Genomic DNA, 24,790 nt, shown 5'->3' on the forward strand with positions numbered 1-24,790 from the left:
TTGCTTTTGAGTGGAGAGTTCCGTAGATATCTATCAGCTCTGCTTGATCCAGAGCTGAGGCCAGGTCCTGAATATCTCTGTTAATTTTCTGTCTCAATGATCTAATATTGTCAGTAGGGTGTTAAAGTCTCCCACTATTATTGTGTGGAAGTCTAGGTCCCTTTGTAGATCTCTAAGAACTTGCTTTATGAATCTGGGTGCTCCTGTATTGGGTTCATATATATTTAGAATCCTTTACCATTATGCAATGCACTTCTTTGTCTTTTTTTATCTTCATTAGTTTTAAAGTCTGTTTTGTCTGAAACTAGGATTGCAACCCTGCTTTTCTCTGTTTTCCATTTGCTTGGTAAATTTTCCTCCATCCCTTTATTTTGAGCCTATGTGTGTCTTTGCATGGAATATGGGTCTCTTGAAGACAGAATACTGATGGGTCTTGGCTCTTTATCCAGCCTGCCATTCTGTGTCTTTAAATTGGGGCCTCTAGCCCATTTATATTTAAGGTTAGTATTGTTGTTATGTAAATTTGATCCTATCATCATGATGCTAGCTGGTTATTTTGCAGACTTGTTTATATGGTTGCTTCATAGTGTCACTGGTCTGTGCTTCAGTGTGTTTTTGTAGTGGCTGGTAATGGTTTTTCCTTTCCATATTTAGTGCTTCCTTCAGGAGCTCTTGCAAAGCAGGCCTGGTGGTGATGAATTCCCTCAGCATTTGCTTGTCTGAAAAGGATCTTATTTCTCCTTCAATTATGAAGCTTAGTTTGGCTGGATATGAAATTCTGGGTTGGAAATTCTTTTCTTTAAGAATATTGAATATTGGCCCCCAATCTCTTCTGGCTTGTAGGGTTTCCACTGAGAGGTCCACTGTTAGTCTGCTGGGTTTCCCTTTGATGGTGACCTGGTTTTTCTCTCTGGCTGCCCTTAACATTTTTTCTTTCATTTCGACCTTGTAGAATCTGATGATTATGTGTCTTGGGGTTGAACTTCTCATGGAGTATCTAACTGGGTTCCCTGGATTTCCTGAACTTGAATGTTGGCTTGTCTTGTTAGGTGGGGGAAGTTCTCCTGGATGATATCCTGAAGTATGTTTTCCAACTTGGTTCCATTCTCCTCGTCTCTTTCAAGTACTCCAATCATAGGTTCTGTCTCTTTACATAATCCCCTATTTCTCCGAGATTTTGTTCATTCTTTTTCATTATTTTTTCTCTATTTCTGTCTGCCTGTCTTATTTCAGAAAGATAGTCTTCAAGCTCTGAGCTGCTTTCCTCTGCTTCATGTATTCTGCTGTTGATACTTGTGATTGCATTGTGAAGTTCTCATGTTGTGTTTTCCAGTTCCATCAGGTCAATTATGTTCCTCTCTAAACTGGCTATTCTAGCTATCAGCTCCTTTATCGTTTTATCATGATTCTTAGCTTCTTTCCATTGGGTTAGAACATGCCCCTTTAGCTCAGTGAAGCTCATTATTACTCACCTTCTGAAGCCTACTTTTGTCAAGTCAGGCATCTCAGCCTCAGCCTAGTTCCATGCCCTTGCTGCAGAGATGTTGCAATCATTCTGGGGAGAAGAGGCACTCTGGCTTTTTGAGTTTTCACCATTTTTGCATTCTTTCTCATCTTTGTGGGCTTATCTACCTTTGATCTTTGAAGTTGCTGACTTCTGAATGGGGTTTTTGTGGGGCCTTTTTTGTTTATGTTGTTGTTGTTTTCTGTTTGTTTTTAACAGTCAGGCCAGTCTACCATAGGGTTGCTGCGGTTTGCTGAGGGTCCACTCCAGACCCTTGTTACCTTGGTTTTTCCCAAACCTGGAGGTATCATCAGTGACGGCTATGAAACAGCAAAGATGGCAGCCAGCTCCTTCCTCTGGAAGCTCTGCCCCAGGTGGGTTCTGACCTGCTGCCAGACCAAACACACCTGTAGGAGGTGGTTACAGATCCCTGTTGGGAGGTCTCACCCAGTCAGGAGGAACAGGATCAGGGACCCGCTTAAAAAAGCAGTCTGGCTGCTTTTTGGTAGAGGTGTGCTGCACTGGGGGAGACCTTCCTTGTCTGAACCATTTGGGCATTCCAAAGCCGGCAGCCTAGAATGGATGAGTCAACTGAGTCACAGAGATGGTGACTGCCCCTCCCTCTGGGAGCTCCATCCCAGGGAGAGATGGAGAACCCTGGCTGGAATGGATGAAGTCCCCGTAGGGAGGTCCTCTCCAGTGAAGAGGAATGGATCATGGTCCGGCTTTAAAAAGCAGTCTGGTAATGATCTAGCAAAGCAGCTGTACTGCATTGTGGGGAACTCTTTCTCATCTGTAACATTTGTATTCTCCAAAGCCAGCAGACTACAGCAGCTGAGTCTACCAAACCACAAAAATGGCGGCCACTCCTCCCCCTGAGAGCTACGTCCCAATAGAACCCTTTTGAAGTGGCTAAAGGCCCCACAGGAAGGTCCTGCCCAGTGAGGAGGAATGAATCAGGGTCCTGCTTAAAGAAGCAGTCTGGCCATGATCTGCCAAGGCAGCTGTGCTGCATTGTGGGGGACCCTTCCTCATCTGGACTGTTTGTATTCTCCAAAGCTGGCAGGCTGGAACGGCTGAGTCTACCAAACTGCATAGATGCCAGCTGCCCCTCCCCCCAGGAACTCAAGACCTGTCTCAGGCAGATTCCAGCCTATTGCTGTTGGCAGGCTGGAACCCAAGCCAGTGGGTCTTAAATTATGAGATGCCATGGAAGTGGGGCCTGCAGTACAATGCTGCTTGGTTCCCTGGATTCAGCCCTCTTCCTAGGAATATGTACGGATGGATTTCCTCACTTGCTAAGGACTCCAGGGCCAGAGTATATAAACTCCTGGGTCTCTGTGTATGCCTGAGCAGCTGCTCTGCCAAAACTCCACACAGCTGTGTGTATTGGACCCAAGACCCTGGTGGCATGGGCTCACGAGGGGATCTCCTGATCTACGGGTTGCAAAGGTCCATGAGAAAAGCATGGTTCCCTGGGCAAGGTTGCATAATCACTCACTGCTTCCCTTGGCTGGCAATGGGGGTTCCTTTGGCCCCATGCTGCTCCCAGGTGGGCCATGGTCCCCCACCCCACCGCTTTTCTTCCTTCTCCATGGGTTAAGCTGTCTGCCTAGACAGTCCCAATGCAAGAACCTGGATATTTCAGTTGAAGGTGCTGAATTCACTTGCCCCTTTTCACTTCTCTCCATGAGTGCCATGGACCACAGCTGCTTCTAATCAGCCATCTTGGATCCTACCAGAGTCACACGTCTTCATTTCAAAACTAACTACAATGCTACAACAATTAAGACATAATGGTAATAGCATAAGGACAGGCACACATATGGATGGAATAAAATTGAGAATCTAGAAATAAACCCTCAAATTTACAGTCAACTGATTTTTGACAAGATTGTAAAGGCAATTCACAAAGGAAAAGAACTGTTTTTACAATAAATAGTGCTCAGACAACTATATATCCACATGAGAAAACTTGGACTGTTCATCATACCATACACAAAACTTAACTCAAAACAGATCATAAAAACTAAATACAAGAGCTAAAACTATAAAACTCTTGAAGAAAATATAGAGGTAAATCTTCATGACCTTAGATTTGGCAACAGTTTCTTAGCTATGACACACAAAGAATACATAATCAAAGAGAAAATAGGTAAATTGGACTCATAAAAAAAGTGTGTGTTTTTTTTTTTTGTTTTTTGAGACAGAGTCTTTCTCTGTTGCCCAGGCTTGAGTGCAGTGGCACAATCTCGTCTCACTGCAGCCTCTGCCTCCCTGGTTCAAGTGATTCTACTGCCTCAGCCTCCTGAGTAGCTGGGATTACAGGCGCACACAACTAATTTTTATATTTTTAGTAGAGATGGGGTTTCACCATGTTGGCTAGTCTGGTCTCAAACTTCTGACCTCAGGTGATCTGCCCACCTCAGCTTCCCAAAGTGCTAGGATTACAGGTGTGAGCCACTGTGCCCGGCCTTCAACAAAATTTTACCAGTTTGTGCTTCTAAGGGCACTATCAGTGAAAAAAAAAACTTACAGAATGGAAGAAAATACCTGCAAATCATTAAGTCTGGTAAGATTCTAGTATCCAAAATATGAAAAGAATTTTACAACTCAACACTAAAACAAAATATAAATTGAAAATGGGCAAATGATCTGACTAGATATTTTTCCAAAGAAGATATACAAATACCTAACAAGCACAAAAAAGATACTCAGATGTACATCAAAACCACAATGAGATGCCACTTCACACCCACTAGGGTGGCTATAATAAAAAAGACAATAATATGCGCTAGTAATGGTGTGGTGAAATTGGAAATCTCATACATTGCTGGTGGGAATATAAAAAGATAAAGCCACTTTGGAAAACAATGCATCAGTTCCTCAAAAGGATAAACAGAATTAACATATGGCCTAAAAATTCCATTCACAGATGATATACTCAAGAGAAATGAATCACATGTCCACGCAAAAATTTTTACATGAATGTTCACAGCTCATTATCCATATTAGCCAAAAAGTGACACAATCAAAATGTCCATCAACTGATGAGTGGATAAATAAAATGGCCTATAGCTGGAAGTATTGGGGAAAATGTGAAATGATTTCTAAAGAATACGATGTTTCTTTTTGGAGTGATAAAAATGTTCTAATACTGATTTGTAGTGATAATTGCACAACTCCATGAATATACTAAAAAACTATTCAATTATACAGTTTAAGTGCATTGTATGATATGTGATATGGTTTGGCTCAAACCATACATCACTCATATCTCCACTCTCAAATCTCACCTTGAATTGTACAAGGGCAGGGCCAGATGAAGGTAACTGAATCATGAGGGTCTTTCCTGTGCTGTTCTTGGGATAGTAAGTCTCACGAAATCTGATGGTTTTATAAATGGGAGTTCCCCTGCACAAGCTCTCTTGCCTGCCACCATGTAAGATGTGCCTTTGCTCCTCCTCCGCCTTCCACCATGATTGTGAAGCCTCCCCAGCCATGTGGAAATGTGAGTCCCTTAAACTTCTTTTTCTTTATAAATTACCCAGTATCAGGTATGTCTTTATTAGCAGCATGAGAACAGACTAACACAGTATGGAAAATATATCTCAATAAAGCTGTTAGAAAAAAATATACACGGCTCAAAATTTGAGGACTGGAAGAGACTACATGTGAAGAGATTTTGCCTCCAATATTTGTTACCTGAATTACAGCCACAGATCATCTCCAATTCAGAGACTACTGAAACAAAAATAAATGATTCATACAGTGACTTCATTCTAAGACACATATTTATATAATCTATCCTGTTTTCCTTTTAAAAATCCTGTAGATAAGTTTTTAGCCAAAAATATCTAGTCTAAAACAGAGGTGGCCATAAAATTTTCTAGACTTAAATAATAATCTTATTACAAAATCAATTGTCTACTTGTGAATAGGGAACAATACTTAATCATGGTATGAATAGTCAGAATTAGCCTCATGATACAGCTGCAAACAAAATTCGTAAGACACATGAGATACAGTGACAGAAAGACATGCATCCTCTCCAATCCTCTCAACAATCGTACAATGAAGATGAGAAAATCAGGATTTAGAGACATTAAGTGGCTTGCCTATTCAGGGACTAGGCAGCAAAACTGGGATTTGAACCCAAGACTGCCTGTCTCTAACCTATCTTCAGGAAGGAATAAAGCTTCCACCCAGGCAATAGTAATAGAAAAGAATGACTACAAATATGTCCTAATATAAAATATTTGAAATTTTAGAGCTTAAAGGAAATTCAGAGAATATCTATCTCAAGTGTCTCATTTTACAAATGAGACAGTATCATCTTCGCAGTCTCTGATCAGCCTTGGCTATTTCCACTACTCTGTCTTCTCCAATATACTACTAGGCTATCTGCCACTGTTTCCTGATAGCCCTAGCATACAGCAAATGAGAAATCACAGAAAAGCTAAGTTTCAGAAAGTCATGGATGTGCTGAGTAAAGCTCCCCAAATTATTCCTCTTAGATAATAATAATAAATAAATGTTCCTCTTACTTGCCCAGCATGCAAAATTGTATCAAAGGGGAATAGTTATACAGGATTTGTAATAATTATAGGTACTTTGAATTCTTACCTTTGTGGCCACAATAAAGATGGTATAAAGGAACATAAGATTATGCTCTGATATTGCCAGATGCTGGGTGTGCTGCAATGTGAAGATAACTGACCCCAGCAGGGTTACCTTGGCAGGGCTGAAAATAAAACACATTTTAAATCAGCAAGTAATAAATATGACATATCTCTAACTTTCTCAAAGAGTGCACTGCAAAACATTAACTTAATGGGTTATTAATAGATGTAATGCAAAAATGAGTTTTGTTAAAACACTTTAAAAAGTGTTGGAAATGCTGAGTTACAGGATTAAGAAACTCACTCAAAACTGCTCAAATACATGGAAACTGAACAACCTGCTCCTGAATGACTACTGGGTACATAACAAAATGAAGGCAGAAATAAAGATGTTCTTTGAAACCAACGAGAACAAAGACACAACATACCAGAATCTCTGGGACACATTGAAAGCAGTGTGTAGAGCGAAATTTATGGCACTAGGTGCCCACAAGAGAAAGCAGGAAAGATCTAAAATTGACACCCTAACATCACAATTAAAAGAACTAGAGAAGCAAGAGCAAACACATTCAAAAGCTAGCAGAAGGCAAGAAATAACTAAGATCGAAGCAGAACTGAAGGAGATAGAGACACAAAAAACCCTTCAAAAAATCCATGAATCCAGGAGCTGCTTTTTTGAAAAGATCAGCAAAACTGATAGACCGCTAGCAAGACTAACAAAGAAGAAAAGAGAGAAGACTCAAATAGACGCAATAAAAAATGATAAAGGGGATATCACCACCGATCCCACAGAAATACAAACTACCATCAGAGAATACTATAAACACCTCTATGCAAATAAACTAGAAAATCTAGAAGAAATGGATAAATTCCTCGACACAAACACTCTCCCAAGACTAAACCAGGAAGAAATTGAATCTCTGAATAGACCAATAACAGGCTCTGAAATTGAGGCAATAATTAATAGCTTACCAACCAAAAAAAGTCCAGGACCAGACAGATTCACAGCAAAATTCTACCAGAGGTACAAGGAGGAGCTGGTACCATTCCTTCTGAAACTATAGCAATCAATAGAAAAAGAGGGAATCCTCTCTAACTCATTTTATGAGGCCAGCATCATCCTGATACCAAAGCCTGGCATAGATACAACAAAAAAAGAGAATTTTAGACCAATATCCCTGATGAACATCGATGCAAAAATTCTCAATAAAATACTGGCAAACCGAATCCAGCAGCACATCAAAAAGCTTATCCACCATGATCAAGTGTGCTTCATCCCTGGGATGCAAGGCTGGTTCCACATATGCAAATCAATAAACATAATCCAGCATATAAACAGAACCAATGACAAAAACCACACGACTATCTCAATAGATGCAGAAAAAGCCTTTGGTAAAATTCAACAGCCCTTCATGCTAATAACTTTCAATAAATTAGGTACTGATGGGACGCATCTCAAAATAATAAGAGCTATTTATGACAAACCCACAGCCAATATCATACTGAATGGGCAAAAACTGGAAGCATTCCCTTTGAAAACTGGCACAAGACAGGGATGCCCTCTCTCACCACTCCTATTCAACATAGTGTTGGAAGTTCTGGCCAGGGCAATCAGGCAGGAGAAAGAAATAAAGAGTATTCAGTTAGGAAAAGAGGAAGTCAAATTGTCCTTGTTTGCAGATGACATGATTGTATATTTAGAAAACGCCATCGTCTCAGCCCAAAATCTCCTTAAGCTGATAAGCAACTTCAGCAAAGTCTCAGGACACAAAATCAATGTGCAAAAATCACAAGCATTCTTATACACCAATAACAGACAAATAGAGAGCCAAATCATGAGTGAACTCCCATTCACAATTGCTTCAAAGAGAATAAAATACCTACGAATCCCACTTATAAGGGATGTGAAGGACCTCTTCAAGGAGAACTACAAACCATTGCTCAATGAAATAAAAGAGGATACAAACAAATGGAAGAACATTCCATGCTCATGAGTAGGAAGAATCAATATCGTGAAAATGGCCATACTGCCCAAGTTAATTTATAGATTCAATGCCATCCCCATCAAGCTACCAATGACTTTCACCACAGAATTGGAAAAAACTACTTTAAAGTTCATATGTAAACAAAAAAGAGCCCGCATTGCCAAGTCAATCCTAAGCCAAAAGAACAAAGCTGGAGGCATCATGCTGCCTGACTTCAAACTATACTACAAGGCTACAGTAACCAAAACAGCATGGTACTGGTACCAAAACAGAGATATAGACCAATGGAACAGAACAGAGCCCTCAGAAATAATACCACACATCTACAACTATTTCATCTTTGACAAACCTGACAAAAACAAGAAATGGGGAAAGGATTCCCTACTTAATAAATGGTGCTGGGAAAACTGGCTAGCCATATGTAGAAAACTGAAATTAATTTTTGTAATTATACAAAAATTAATTCAAGATGGATTAAAGACTGAAATGTTAGACCTAAAACCATAAAAACCCTAGAAGAAAATCTAGGCAATACCATTCAGGACATAGGCATGGGCAAGGACTTCACGTCTAAAACACCAAAAGCAATGGCAACAAAAGCCAAAATTGACAAATGGGATCTAATTAAACTCAAGAGCTTCTGCACAGCAAAAGAAACTACCATCAGATGAACAGGCAACCTACAGAATGGGAGAAAATTTTTGCAATCTACTTATCTGTCAAAGGGCTAATATCCAGAATCTACAAAGAACTCAAACAAATTTACAAGAAAAAAACAAACAACCCCATCAACAAGTGGGCGAAGGATATGAACTGACACTTCTCAAAAGAAGACATTAATGCAGCCAACAGACATATGAAAAAATGCTCATCATCACTGGCCATCAGAGAAATGCAAATCATAACCACAATGAGATACCATCTCACACCAGTTAGAATGGTGATCATTAAAAAGCCAGGAAACAACAGGTGCTGGAGAGGATGTGGAGAAATAGGAACACTTTTACACTGTTGGTGGGACTGTAAACTAGTTCAACCATTGTGAAGACAGTGTGGCGATTCCTCAGGGATCTAGAACTAGAAATACCATTTGACCCAGCAATCCCATTACTGGGTATATACCCAAAGGATTATAAATCATGCTGCTATAAAGACACATGCACACATATGTTTACTGCAGCATTATTCACAATAGCAAAGACTTGGAACCAACCCAAATATCCAACAATGATAGACTGGATTAAGAAAATGTGGCACATATACACCATGGAATACTATGTAGCCATAAAAAAGGATGAGTTCATGTCCTTTGTAGGGACATGGATGAAGCTGGAAACCATCATTCTCAGCAAACTATCGCAAGGACCAAAAAACCAAACACCACATGTTCTCACTCATAGGTGGGAATTGAACAATGAGAACACATGGACACAGGAAGGGGAACATCACACACCAGGGCCTGTCGTGGGGTGGGGGAAGTGGGGAGGGACAGCATTAGGAGATATACCTAATGTTAAATGACGAGTAAATGGGTGTAGCACACCAACATGGCACATGTATACATATGTAACAAACCTGCACGTTCTGCACATGTACCCTAAAACTTAAAGTAAAATAAAAAATAAAAATAAAAAATAAAAAAAAAGAAAAAGAAATTACATTGCTAAAACAGCCAATAAATATCTTTTCTTAGGACTAGATGGAAAGTAAAAGCAGCTTGAGTATATATTCATCCCAAGTATGCCTTCATACTTGGATACGTAGACAGTGCTACGATCCTATTCTTTGCAAAAATATTCAGATTATTGATGCAAAATAACACGTTCTAAGTTAAAAATGGCAGGTTGACAATACTCATTTATTGTCTTCCTATATACTCCTCATATTCAGCTGAAAGAATAGAAAATCTATGAAAACATGTCTCATTTTTTACTCCTATAAATTTCAAGTTATTCAGGATTATCTTTTGTAAATTGTTCACAGCCTTCATCCATTCTTCTATTGTTTATATTTTTCTTGTTAATTTATGATTTTATATATAAATTATATTTTACATACGAATTCTTTGCTGGTTTTAGCCATTATAAATATTTTATCCCAACCCATGGTTTTGGTATTTATTTATGATGTCTTTTGTCAAATAAAGGAATTAAACTTAGCAAAAATAAAAAAAAAGAAAATGCTGAGTTATACAAAGTTAAATACCTTTCTTCACATCATAAACTATAGATTTTAGAATAACCATACATATTCTGACTCTCCAACAAAAAGAGTACATTTCTATACACAATATTTCTGAAACATATTTGGCTATATAACAATTTTTTCATAAAGGATTTCAAAGTTTCACATTGTACAGCATGATTTGGAATTAGTCATTAAAAACCTTACAGTGCTAAAAAGCTCACAAGGTGGAATGCAGGAAAAAAAAGCCCGGATTTTTAGCATTTGCCCATTTCCATGATGTAAATACTCACATCATGGCCAATGTCAGGCTGCTGTATGGAAGGGGAGAGATGTACACAACTGGTTCTCATAAAACAATAAAAGCCATCTGCAGCCCATCATTTAGCTAACTCCAGGACAGCATATTAGTTTTAGCTAATATATTAATGCTTAAATTGTAAAGTCTAAAATAAGATGCTAATTTACCAAATAAGAAGCATTACTTCATGTTATATATTTGCCACATATTTAAAGTATATCTCAGTAACAAATCATTGTCTAACTCTCTATCTTACAAGTAAAAAAGATAAATGATAAACTCTAAGAATGCCACACTGCAAAACAGGACAAATCTAAAGGTTCCTATAAGCCATTTTATTATTTTATTTATTTAATTATTGCAAGCTAAGGACTGAGTTCAAAACAGGATGAGGTTTGGACAACAGACCAAACTTGTATTACTTTCCTGTGGCTATGGCAATAAATTACAACAAACTCAGTGGCTTAAAACAGAAAAATTTAAAATCAGTATCACTCAGTTAAAATCAAAGTGTCAGTAGGGCCACACTACTTCCAGAGACTCTAAGAAAGAATCCATTCCTTGTCTTTTTCAGGTTCTGGATCTCGCTTAACAATATGATTGGGTAACAGTCATGTTTTATTTTATTGTTTTCTTCTTCTTTGTTTTTTTCTTTAGTCCCCAGATCTGTTCCATCCAAACACTGTTGAAGCAAGGAACAGATCCGCGGGACCACCAAATGCACGGCCAACAGTCATGTTTTAGAACGGTGGTCTCTAAACCTTTTTGATTGTACATTCCTATTGGTTAAAAAAAAAAGTTTTACAACATTCCCAAATTATGGTTATCAATTAATTTGGAAATTATATGTGTAACTGTATTATAAAATGTACACAAAATTAAAAATTTTAAAGGATAAGATAAAAACATGGAATTATATCTGTTTTAAGGTTATTCTGCTACTCTTTCTTTCTCACTGTTTGTTTTCTGCACCACAGTGGCTCATTATGCGCATCACCTTGGCATACACATCTACCATTTTGGATTGTATTCTCTTAAGGGTTGAGTCTAAGGAACAAGGATTTCATAGAAAATGCACTGGGGCAAGGCATTGGAGAAGGGCTTAAATTTAGGAAAAAGTCCATTTTAAATTGGAGTATGGATTTGTTTAAAAGATTAGAATGCATTTAGAAAATTCTTATGCTTACTATATTAGTTTCCTCTGAAACTAGCAAACAAGTTATCTGCTTCCAAAATGCAATGGTGAAATAAGCATTGAATAACAGTTAAAGATATTGCCATTCCAAAAGGGAGAAAAGAGGAGGAAAAAGGTTCAACAGTCCCAAGCCATTTTGAAATCCAGAAGGGCAAATTCCATTAGGATTCAAAGCCTGGGAATAATCTGTGGCTTGAGGTAAGTCCACAGCTTCAACCTCTACATTGGTGGTTCTGACCTCTGCACCTGAATCCAGCCTATGGGCCTGGCCACAGGCCTCTAGGCCTGTAGCTCCTACCATGAAGTCATTCTTCCTTTTCCTTTCTTTTTCAAGCATATGTTTGCAGCTGAGCAGTTTTATCAGCCTGATTCTGGCATGCAGAATTTTAAAATTCTGACAGCCTTCTTTCATTTAATCCTGTCTTTCTCCTTTCAGTCCAAGCTGGCAGTGTTTCTTCTGATTTAATATTTCCAAATCCCCAGTGGGTCTCCTGTGTATGCACAGCAATCCATGTCACTAGGCAAAGAGAGTCCTCCACAGATCTTTCTTGTATAACCTCCTCTCTATCCCTGGCTTCTGCTATAACAATTGAATGGATCCAGGAGTCAAACATCCAATCCCTTCAACACTAGGAAAAGTTGACCAGCCACACCCTCACTTCTCTCCAGAGTGAATCTCAGTTTTATCAACTTTGCAATCTCAATAGGCTGAGAATTTCCCAAATGATTGAGTCCTGGTTTTGAGGGGTTTTATTTGTTTGGTTAGTAGCATTTATTCCCTCAATTTAACTCTTTCCTCTTGCACTTTACTATAAGCATCAGGAAGAAACCAGGCTGTACCTGGAACACTTTGCTTGGAAATTTCCTCAGCAAAAATATCCACATTCACTGATCACAAGTTATGCTTTCCACACAACTGTGGCAAACAATTGTGCAGCTAAGTTTCCACCACAATATAACAAGGATAACCTTTCTCCAGTTCCCAATATCATGTTCCTTATTTCCTTCGAAGTCTTCACCAGCACCTTTAACAATATTCCTACATGTACATTTTGCTTATAACAATATATGTATTATCAAAGACTATATATTTATAGGCTCTAATATGCTCCTCACTTCCTTCGGACCCCTCACCAGAAATGCCTTTAACATCCATAATTCTACTGTGCACTTCAAAATTCCTCTAGCCTCCACCAATTATCTAATCCCAGGTATCTGTTACAGCAGCACACCACATCCTGTACCAAAATCTCTATTACTTTCCTGTGGCTACTGTAATAAATTATAACAAGCTCAGTGGTTTAAAAACAGAGAAATTTAAAATCAGTATCAGTCAAAATCAGCGTCAGTAGGGCCACACTACCTCTGGAGACACTAGGAGAGAATCCATTCCTTGTCTTTTTCAGCTTCTGGTGGCTACCTTGGCTTGTGGCTATAGCATTCTAATCTCTCAGATGTGTGGTCAAATCTCCCTGTTTTCCTCTTATAAGGATACATGTGACTGCATTCCGTCCCACCAGAAATCCAGGAGGACCACTTCATCTCAAGATTTTTAATTTGCAGATATGCAAAGAACATGTTCCCATATCGGTAACATTTCAGGTTCCAGAGGTTAAACACCATTAGAACTTTAGAAACCATTGTTCAGTCTTACTGCATTTATTTACTGTAAAAATATATTTATGCAGAAAAATATAGAAATATACTGACACATTAACAGAAATTGTCACTAAACAATAGATTAGAAGTTTCTTTTATGTTAACATTTCCCCAAATTTTCCACAATACGTATATTTTACTTCTTAAAACTTGGAGGTGGAGAAGGAAAAGAAGGAAAACACTCTAAAAGAGTTACTTGTGGGGACAGAGGACAACTTGACTTTGTTTTTGGCAGGACTAGATTTTTTCATTAAATGAACTGGCAGCAATAAGCAATATGAAAGGCAATTAATAAACAATTCCACGTACTAGCATTTAAAGAATACCTAGGGGCCGGGCGTGGTGGCTCATGCTTGTAATTCCAGCACTTTGGGAGGCTAAGAGGGTGGATCGCTTGACCTCACGAGTTCAAGACCAGCCTGGGCAACCTGGTGAAACCTGGTCTCTACAAAAAACACAAAAATTAGCTGGGCACAGTGGCATATGCCTGTGGTGCCAGCTACCTGGGAGGCTGAGATGGGAGGATCACTAGAGCCTGGGAGGACGACAGGGAGATTGAAGAGAGCCAAGATCACTTCACTGCACTCTGGCCTGGGCAACAGAGCAAGACCCTGTTTCAAAAAAAACAAAAAACACCTAGGAATAAATTTAATGAAGGAAGTGGAAGACTTGCACACTAAAAACTATAAAATATTACTGAAAAAAGTTTAAGGCCAGGAGTGGTGGCTCACACCTGTAAGCCCAACACTTTGGGAGGCCAAGGCGGGTGGATTACCTGAGGTCAGGAGTTCGAGACCAGCCTGGCCAACATGGTGAAACCCCATCTCTACTAAAAATACAGAAACTAGCTGGGCGTGGTGGTGTGCACCTGTAATCCCAGCTACTCGGGAGGCTGAGGCAGGAGAATCACTTGAACCCGGGAGGCAGAGGGTGCAGTAAGCCAAGATCGCACCACTGCACTCCAGCCTAGGTGACAGAGCAAGACTCTGTCTCAAAAAAAAAAAAAAAGTTTAAAAAGACGTAATTAAATAGAAAGCTATCCCATGTTCATACATTGGAAGACTTAAAACCGGCCAGGCATGGTGGCTCATGCCCATAATCCCAACATTTTAGGAGGCCAAGGTGGGCAGATCACTTGAGGTCAGGAGTTCGAGACCAGCCTGGCCAACATGGTGAAACCCTTTCTCTACTAAAAATACAAAAATTAGACTGGCATGGTGGCACCTGCCTGTAATCCCAGCTACTTGGGAGGCTGAGGCAGGAGAATCACTTGAACCCAGGAGGTAGAGGTTGCAGTGAGCTGAAATCACGCCACTGCACTCCAGCCTGGGGACAGAGTGACACTGTCTAAAAAAAGAAAAAGGAACACTTAATATTGTTATAAGACAGCAATAATTCCCAAAGCCATCTACGGGGTCAATGTTATGTCTATCAAAATTCCATCACTGTTTTTGTTTTTCACTTGATTACTTTTTTTTGTTTTGCAGAAATGGAAAAAATTACCTAGGATTTTTACAGAAGCCTCAAATTCACGTGAAATTACTAGGGACCCTGAATGGCCAAAACAATCTTGGAAAAAAAAAAAAAAAGAACCAAGTTAAAGGACACACACTGCCTAATTTGGGGACTTAACTAAAAAGCTACAGTAATCAAAATGGTATGGCACTAGCACAATGATAAACATACAGACAATGGAATAGAACAGACAGTCTAGAAATAAACCCATACATCTATGCTCAGTTGATTTTCTAGTAGGGTACCAAGTCTATTCAGTGGGAAAAGAATTCAATAAATGGTGCTAGGACAACTATACATCCACATACAAAAGAATGAAAGTGAGCCCCTATTCATATGATATATAAAAATTAACACAGGCCAGGCACAGTGATTCACACCTATAATCCCAGCACTTTGGGAGACCTAGGCAGGAGTATCACTTGCATCCAGCAGTTTGAGACTAGCCTGGGTGACACAGTAAGACTCCATCTCTACAAAAAATAAAAAATAAAAATTACCTGGGTGTGGCAATATATGCCTGTAGTCCCAGCTACTCAGGAGGCTGAGACAGGGGGATTGCTTGAGGCTGGGAGGTCAAGGCTGCAGTGAGCTGTGACAGCGCCACTGCACTCAGCCTGGGTGACGGAGTGAGACCTTGTCTCAAAAAAAAAAAAAAAAAAAAAAGAAAGGAAAAAATTAACTCATATGGATCTGTGAGCTTCTTTTAAGATAACTCTTAAAAGAAAACACGGGAAAATCTTCATGACCTTAGATTTGTCAACGGATTCTTCTTGACATCAAAAATTGACATCAAAAGCATAAGAAACAAGAAAATAGAGTGATGTTAGCAAGGTGGCCAACTACAAGTTCCTAGCACTGTCCCCTACCCCAAAACAAACAAACAAAACAATAAATAACAACTACATCTTGATGAAAACAACTAAAGGAAAGTACCAGAATGCAGCAAAGGAGTAGAAGCAACTCTATATAGAGAGCACAAAAACACAGTATGGCCACGTAGAGAAGGGAAGAAAAGACCTTGTCTCCACCACTACTTCCCCTGACAGGGTCAGCTTGAAACCAGGAGGGACTTCTCTCTTCCAAGAAAAGGTAAACAACAGAACCCCAACAACCCTCACCACCACCGTGAACACCCACAGTCTTCACCACTGTGGACTTCTGCAGACCTCATAGGTACTGAGCCCAGCTAAGGGAATTGTTCAGAGTCCATACGGCTGTGTTCACCCCAAGGAAGAATCCTACACCTCCCTCATCTTCGGTAGCCCAGCCTGCTACTGTGCTACACCATCTTGAAAGCAGAGCCTCTCTGGGAGTGCATCCTGCTCTGTAGGCAAATAGCTACTGTACCCTTCCATCCCTGAGGTTTTGTTGTCACTGTACCATGCCTGTCTGGTGACCTGCCATCCTCAAGCCTACCTGCTACAATGCCCTACCCTTGGGGTCAAGCTGCTATGGAGCCACTCCATCCCCTGCATCCCAGTTGTTTCTGTGTCCTACTCCTCAGGGTCTAAGCTAATGCAGCACTTCACCTTCTGAGAAATAAGGACTTTGGCCAAGCAGAGCAGTCACACCTCTGACACCTGAGCCAAAGCAGCACCGGAGCTGACGTGGCACCCCAATTCCCAGGGAACCTGTGCACTGGTCTAGCCAAGCAGTTGATCCCCCTTGGCACCTGAAACATGCAGGGTCCCGCATCCCGGGGAAATAGAGCATTGGTTGAGCTGAACCACCCTGTCTTCCAAGTGGAACGGATGCAACACCCTACTTCCACAGAACTGGACTAGTCCCCAGCGTCTACACTGCTGAGGCATCCCACTTCCTCAGAGAGTAGAGTCGTCATTGTGCTACTGCTTGCCCTCCAGGGCCCAAGACACAGCTGTGCTCCACCATTACTGGGTAACTGTTGTTGCTGCACATGGCCTGACAAAACTTGGGCCTCTGCCATGTACTACCAGCCCAGGGTCCAGAGTCCCCACTGCATAGTGCCTCATGCCCCAGGGCTGAGTTTCTGGTGTGTACTCTTGACTCTGGGACTCTTACTACCTGCGACTCAGGCCTCTGGAGCACCCCTTCTTCTCCAGAGCTATGCCAGTTCTGTGCCCTGCCCCCAGGATTAGAGTCACAGCTACATTCCTGCCCCGTGGGAACAAACTGCTGTGGTGAACCTCAGCATCACAGACCCTAATTTTGTGGCCGATCTGCATCTACTCTGACCTCATAGAGTAAATGTGTAGCCCAAGGTGCTACAGAAGTTTCAAGCTCAGCACATTGGCCCCACGGCCAATCCAAGCACGCACCCTGCAGCCCCGCACTGCTGTGACTGCCTGTGGGCCATGTCAGATCAGACACCAAGAAGGATCCCCTCAGCTAGGATCCATCCCGTTGCTGGGAAAACAAGAACTAGAGGATCCCAAAAGTCCTTGCAACTGAGGATCCTAACAACTCATGCTGCCAGTACTGCTGCCACAAGCTCTTAAAAGCTTAAGCCACTTAGGCACCCAAGGTCATCAATGACATTGATTATAGTTAAAGAAGCTGCACAGAAACTACACCAGTGTGCCCACTCAGAACAAGAGTCACCATAACCTGCCCAACTGGTACATACAGGTGAAAGCCTTTCCCTATGAAAACCACTATGTAAAGTTTGGAAGAGGTGATTGTTCCATGAGATGTACAGATATAAATGCTGGACAGGACACACAAAATAGGAAAAAGCAAGGAAATGTGACGCCACAAAAGAAACACAGTAATTCTCCAGTAACTGACCCCAAAGAAATGAAAAGTTATAAACTGCCTAAAAAGGAATTCAAATAATGATCTTAAGGAAACTCAGTGAGACACAAGAGAATACAGATAGATAATTCAACAAAACCAGGACAACGATTAGTTATCTGAATGAGAAGCTCAACAATCATTTAAAAAGAACCAATCAAAAATCTTGGAGCTGAAGAATCCAATGAATGAATTAAAAAAAAAAAATAGAGCTGCAATAGCAGATTAGAAAAGTAGAAAAAAGAATTGTGACTTAAAAACAAGTGTTTGAAATTAACCAGTCAGGAGGAAAAAGGAAAAAGAATGAAAAAGAGTAAAGAAAGCCTATAGGACTTATAGGACACTATCTGGCAAACAAATTTTCACATTATGAAAGCTACAGAAGGAGAAGGGACAGTAAAAGGGACAGAAAGCTTATTTAATAAAAATAATCCACGTGTAATCCCAGCACTCTGGAAAGCCAAAATGAGAGGGCTGCTTGAGGCCAGGAGTTCAGGACAAGCCTGGGCAACATAGTGAGATCCTATCTCTACCAAAAAAACAAACAAAAAAATGTGTTTTAGTCAGGCATAGTGCAGCAATCTCTAAATACCAGCTATTTTTGAGAGGCTGAGGAGGGGAAGATCACTTGACCCCAAGAGTTCAAGATTACAGTGAGCTATGTCCATGCCACTGCACTCCAGCTTGGGCAACAGAGCAAGACACTGTCTCTAAAAAAATTTTTTTTAATAAATGAAAATTGCTGAAAATTTCCCAAGTCTTGGTTGAGATACTGATATCCACATCCAGGAAGCTCAAAACTCCCCAAACAGGTTCAACCCAAAGACATCTTTACCAAGATGCATAATCACCAAACTGTCAAAAGTAAAAGGCAAGGAGAGAATTCTAAAAACATCCAGAGAAAACTGACATGTCACATACAAGGGAATCTCCATTAGATCATTAATTGACTTCTCAACAGAAATCTTACAGGCCAAGAGAAAATGGGATGATACATTTAGACAGCTGAAAGAAAACAACTGCAGCCAAAAATACTATACCCAGCAAAGCTATTCTTCAGAAATTAAGGTTACATAAAGACCTTCCCAGATAAGCAAAAGCTGAGGGAATTCATCACCACTAGACCAGTCTTACAAGAAATGCTTAAGAGGGCCACAACTGAAAGCAAAGGGACAATAATTACTATCATGAAAGTATGTGAAAGTATATAATTCACCACTAGAAGTAACTTCAAAATCAAACTCAAAATACCCCAGTGCTGTAATGGTGCTATATAAATCTTTCAATCTTCTAGTATAAACATAAAAAGCCAAAATGGTCAAAAACAACAGCTATAATTCAAAGTTAAGGAACACACGAAAGGTAAAAAAGTAAATTAAGGCAAGAAAAATATAAATTAAGGATAGGGAAAATGTCTAGAGTACTTTTATGTGAGTAAAGTTGTTATCAGCTTGAAATAGTCTAATAGTCTGTTTTAACTGAAAGATTCTTAATGTTAGCCCAATGGTAACCACACAAAAAATACAGTAAATATGCAAATTAGAGAGAGAAAAATGAAATAAAGCTAGGTAAACAAGAGGAAGAAAGGAACAAAGGATCTACAAAATAAACAGAAAACAATTAACAAAATGGCAGAAGAAAATCCCTTTTCTAGGATGAATGTAAATGGATTAAATGCCCTAAAAAAGATATATAATGGTTGAACTGACAAAAAAAAAAAAAGATCCAACTACATGCTGCCTACAAGGAACTCACTTTAGCTTTAAGGATGCACACAGGCTGAAAGTAAATGAATGAAAAACATATTCCATGAAAATGGTAACCAAAAAAGAGCAGAGGTGGGTATACGTATATCAGATAAAACAGATGTCAAGTCAAAAACTTTCAGAAAAGACAAATTCTGAAAGTGTGTTAGGCATATTCCCTCTAGCTGTGTTTCCTTGGAAGAGTTTAAGAAATATTGGTATTAATTCTGTTTTGAAAGTTGGTAGAATTCAGCTGTGAAGCCATCTAGTTCTGGGCTTTTTATTCCCTTGGGATACTTTAAGTTTATATTCCAGTCTCTTTGTTTGTTATTGACCTGTGCAGGCTTTGTACTTCTTCCTGATTTAATCTTGGTTGGTTATTTTTTTAAGGAATTTATTCACTTACTCTAGGTTATCCAGTTTGTTGGCATATAATTGTTCATAGTAGTTGCTTATTATTCTTTTTATTTCTGTGGTGTCTGTTGTAATGTCTCTACTTTTATTGGTTAGCCTGTCAGTATTTAATGATAAAAAAGTCAATTCATCAAGAGGACATAATAATTATAAATATATATGTTCCCAACATTGGAGCAACTAAATATATAAAACAAATATTAATAGACAGGAAGGGATGAAACAGCAATACAATAATAGTAGGGTACGTCAATACCTCACTTTCAACACATATCAACCAGAGAAAGCATTAATAAAGAAATACTGAATGTGAACTATACTTTAGACCAAATGGACTTAATAAACATCTACAGAATATTCCATCCAACAACAGCAAAATACACATTCTTCTCTAGTGCACATAAAACATTCTCCAGGATGGACCACATGTTAGGCTGCAAAACAAGTCCTAACAAATTTAATAATATTAAAGTCACATCAAGTGTCATTTTGACCACAATAGTATAAAACTAGAAATCAACAACAGGAGGAATTTTGGAAAATTCAAAAATATGTGAAAATTAAACAGGATGCTCCTGGGCAACCAACGGGTCAAAGAAGAAATCAAAAAGGAAATTTAAAAATATTCTGAAACAAATGACAATGGAAATAAGATATACCAATACTTACATGATGCAGCAAAAGTGGGTCTAAGAGGGAAGTTTATAGCAATAAATAACTACATTAAAAAAAGAAATATTTCAAATAAATAACTAACATTATGCATCAAGGAAATAAAAAAAGAACAAAGTAAACCCAAAATTAGCACAAAGAAGGAAAGAATACAGAAATAAATCAAATAGAAAAAACATAGGGGAAAAAAAATCAATCAAACTGAGTTGGTTTTTTGAAAATCTAAATGAAATTGACAAATGCTTAGCTACGCTCAGCAAAAAAGATAGAATACTTAAATAAAATCAGAAATAAAAGTAGAGACATTACAACAGACACCACAGAAATAAAAAGAATAATAAGCAACTACTATGAACAATTATATGCCAACAAACTGGATAACCTAGAGTAAGTGAATAAATTCCTTAAAAAAATAACCAACCAAGATTAAATCAGGAAGAAGTACAAAGCCTGCACAGGTCAATAACAAACAAAGAGACTGGAATATAAACTTAAAGTATCCCAAGGGAATAAAAAGCCCAGAACTAGATGGCTTCACAGCTGAATTCTACCAACTTTCAAAACAGAATTAATACCAATATTTCTTAAACTCTTCCAAGGAAACACAGCTAGAGGGAATATGCCTAACACACTTTCAGAAGTCAGCATCAGCTCATGCCTAATCCAGACAAAGACACCGCAAAAAAAAAAAAAAGAAAGAAAGAAAAAAGAAAACTGCAAGCCAATATCTCTCGTGAAAATTGATGTAAAAAACCTCAATACCATATTAGTAAACCAAATTCAAATAGCCAAGATAGGAGAACCACCTATGTGTCCATCAAGAGATGGCTGTTTGTGTTGCTATAAAGGAATACATGAGGCCTAGAGCTGAGCAGACCTAATAGATAGCTACAGAACTCTCCACCCCAAATCAACAGAATATACATTCTTCTCAGCACCACATCGCACTTATTCTAAAATTGACCACATAATTGGAAGCAAAACACTTCTCAGCAAATACAAAAGGATAGAAATCACAACAAACTGTCTCTCAGACCACAGTACAATCAAATTAGAACTCAGGATTAAGAAACTCACTCAAAACCGCACAACTACATGGAAACTGAACAATCTGCTCCTGAATGACTACTGGGTAAATAACGAAATGAAGGCAGAAATGAAGATGTTCTTTGAACATTCCATGCTCATGGACAGGAAGAATCAATATTGTGAAAATGGCCATACTGTCCAAGGTAATTTATAGATTCAGTGTCATCCCCATCAACCTACCAATGACTTTTCCACAGAATTCAAAAAAACTGTTTTAAAGTTCATACAAAACCAAAAAAGAGCCCACGCTGCCAAGACAATCCTAAGCAAAAAGAACAAAGCTGGAGGCATCACACTACCTGACTTCAAACTATACTACAAGGCTACAGTAACCAAAACAGCATGGTACTGGTACCAAAACAGAGATACAGACCAATGGAACAGAACAGAGGCCTCAGAAATAACACCACACATCTACAACCATCTGATCTTTGACAAACCTGAGAAAAACAAGAAATGGGGAAAGGATTCCCTATTTAATAAATGGTGCTGGGAAAACTGGCTAGCCACATGTAGAAAACGGAAACTGCATCCCTTCCTTACACCTTATACAAAAATTAATTCAAGATGGATTAAAGACTGAAATGTTAGACCTAAAACCATAAAATCCCTGGAAGAAAACCTAGGCAATACCATTCAGGACATAGGCATGGGCAAAGACTTCATGACTAAAACATCAAAAGCAATGGCAACAAAAGCCAAAACTGACAAATGGGATCTAATTAAACTAAAGAGTTTCTGCACAGCAAAAGAAACTACCATCAGAGTGAACAGGCAACCTACAGAATGGGAGAAAATTTTTGCAATCTACCCATCTGACAAAGTGCTAATATCCAGAATCTACAAAGAACTTAAACAAATTTACAAGAAAAAAATCAAACAACCCCATCGAAAAGTGGGTGAAGGATATGAACAGACACTTCTCAAAAGAAGACTTTTTTGCAGCCAACAGACATATGAAAAAATGCTCATCATTACTGGTCATGAGAGAAATGCAAATCAAAAACACAATGAGATACCATCTCATGCCAGTTAGAATGGTGATCATTAAAAAGTCAGGAAACAACAGGTGCTGGAGAGGATGTGGAGAAATAGGAACACTTTTACACTGTTGGTGGGACTGTAAACTAGTTCAACCATTGTGGAAGACAGTGTGGCGATTCCTCAGGGATCTAGAACTAGAAATACCATTTAACCCTGCGATCCCATTACTGGGTATATACCTATTATAAATCATGCTGCTATAAAGACACATACACACGTATGTTTATTGTGGCACTAATCACAATAGCAAAGACTTGGAACCAACCCAAATATCCAACAATGATAGACTGGATTAAGAAAATGTGGCACATATACACAATGGAATACTATGCAGCCATAAAAAAGGATGAGTTCATGTCCTTTGTAGGGCCATGGATGAAGCTAGAAACCATCATCCTGAGCAAACTATCACAAGGACAGAAAACCAAACACTACATGTTCTCACTCATAAGTGGAAGCTGAACAATGAGAACACTTGGACACAGGGTGGGGAACCTCACAGACCAGGGCCTGTCGTGGGGTGAGAGGGAGGGGGAAGGGACAGCATTAAGAGAAATACCTAATGTAAATGACGAGTTAATGGGTGAAGCACACCAACATGACACATGTATACATATGTAACAAACCTGCATTTTGTGCGCATGTACCCTAGAACTTAAAGTATAATAATAATAATAATAAAGATGTTCTTTGAAACCAATGAGAACAAAGCTACAACGTACCAGAATCTCTGGGGCACATTTAAAGTGGTGTGTAGAGGGAAATTTATAGCACTAAATGCCCACAAGAGAAAGCAGGAAAGACCTAAAATCAACACCCTAAGATCACAATTAAAAGAATTAGAGAAGCAAGAGCAAACACATTCAAAAGCTAGCAGAAGGCAAGAAATAATTAAGATCAATGCAGAACTGAAGGAGATAGAGACACAAAAAACCGTTCAAAAAATCAATGAATCCAGGAGCTGCTTTTTTGAAAAGATAACAAAATAGATAGATGGCTAGCAAGACTAATAAAGAAGAAAAGAGAGAAGAATCAAATAGACGCAATAAAAAATGATAAAGGGGATACCAACACCGATCCCACAGAAATACAAATTACCATCAGAGAATACTATAAACACCTCTACTCAAATAAACTAGAAAATCTAGAAGAAATGGATAAATTCCTGGACACACACACCCTCCCAAGACTAAACCACGAAGAAGTTGAATCTCTGAATAGACCAATAACAGGCTCTGAAATTGAGGCAATAATTAATAGCTTACCAACCAAAAAAAGTCCAGGACCAGATGGATTCACAGCCAAATTCTACAGGAGGTACAAAGAGGAGCTATTACCATTCCTTCTGAAACTATTCTAATCAACAGAAAAAGAGGGAATCCTCCCTAACTCATTTTATGAGGCCAGCATCATCCTGATACCAAAGCCTGGCAACAACAAATAAAGAGAATTTTAGGCCAATATCCCTGAGGAACATGGATGGAAAAATCCTCAATAAAATACTGGCAAACCAAATCCAGCAGCACATCAAAAAGTTTATCCACCACGATCAAGTTGGCTTCATCCTTGGGATGCAAGGCTGGTTCAACATACGCAAATCAATAAACGTAATCCAAACAGAACCAACGAAAAAACCCCATGATTATCTCAATAGATGCAGAAAAGGCCTTCAAAAAAATTCAACAGCCTTTCATGCTAAAAACTCTCAATAAACTAGGTATTGCTGAAACGTATCTCAAAATAATAAGAGCTATTTATGACAAACCGACAGCCAGTATCATACTGAATGGGCAAAAACTGGACGCATTCCCTTTGAAAACCGGCACAAGACAAGGATGCCCTCTCTCACCACTCCTATTCAACATAGTATTGGAAGCTCTGGCCAGGGCAAAAAGGAAAGAGAAAGAAATAAAGCGTATTCAAATAGGAAGAGAGGAATTCAAATTGTCTCTGTTTTCAGATGACATGATTGTATATTTAGAAAACCCCATCATCTCAGCCTAAAATCTCCTTAAACTGATAAGCAACTTCAGCAAATTTTCAGGATACAAAATCAATGTGCAAAAATCACAAGCATTCCTGTACA

At 39.0% G+C, this 24,790-nt stretch overlaps 1 protein-coding gene across 4 annotated transcripts in view; it reads right to left on the reverse strand.

Moving 5' to 3' along the window:
* TMEM38B (transmembrane protein 38B) overlaps window positions 1–24,790 on the reverse strand; it is an 81,498-nt gene that overhangs the window by 18,168 nt on the left and 38,540 nt on the right. For all 4 annotated transcript variants that reach the window (XM_001139453.8, XM_063787607.1, XM_063787609.1 and 1 more), the window contains one exon: window positions 6,131–6,248. In XM_001139453.8, coding sequence (XP_001139453.1) covers window positions 6,131–6,248 — 118 coding nt within the window. The remainder of the gene's footprint in view (window positions 1–6,130; window positions 6,249–24,790) is intronic.

This window comes from Pan troglodytes, chromosome 11, assembly GCF_028858775.2.
Source record: "Pan troglodytes isolate AG18354 chromosome 11, NHGRI_mPanTro3-v2.0_pri, whole genome shotgun sequence".
NCBI lineage: Eukaryota > Metazoa > Chordata > Mammalia > Primates > Hominidae > Pan > Pan troglodytes.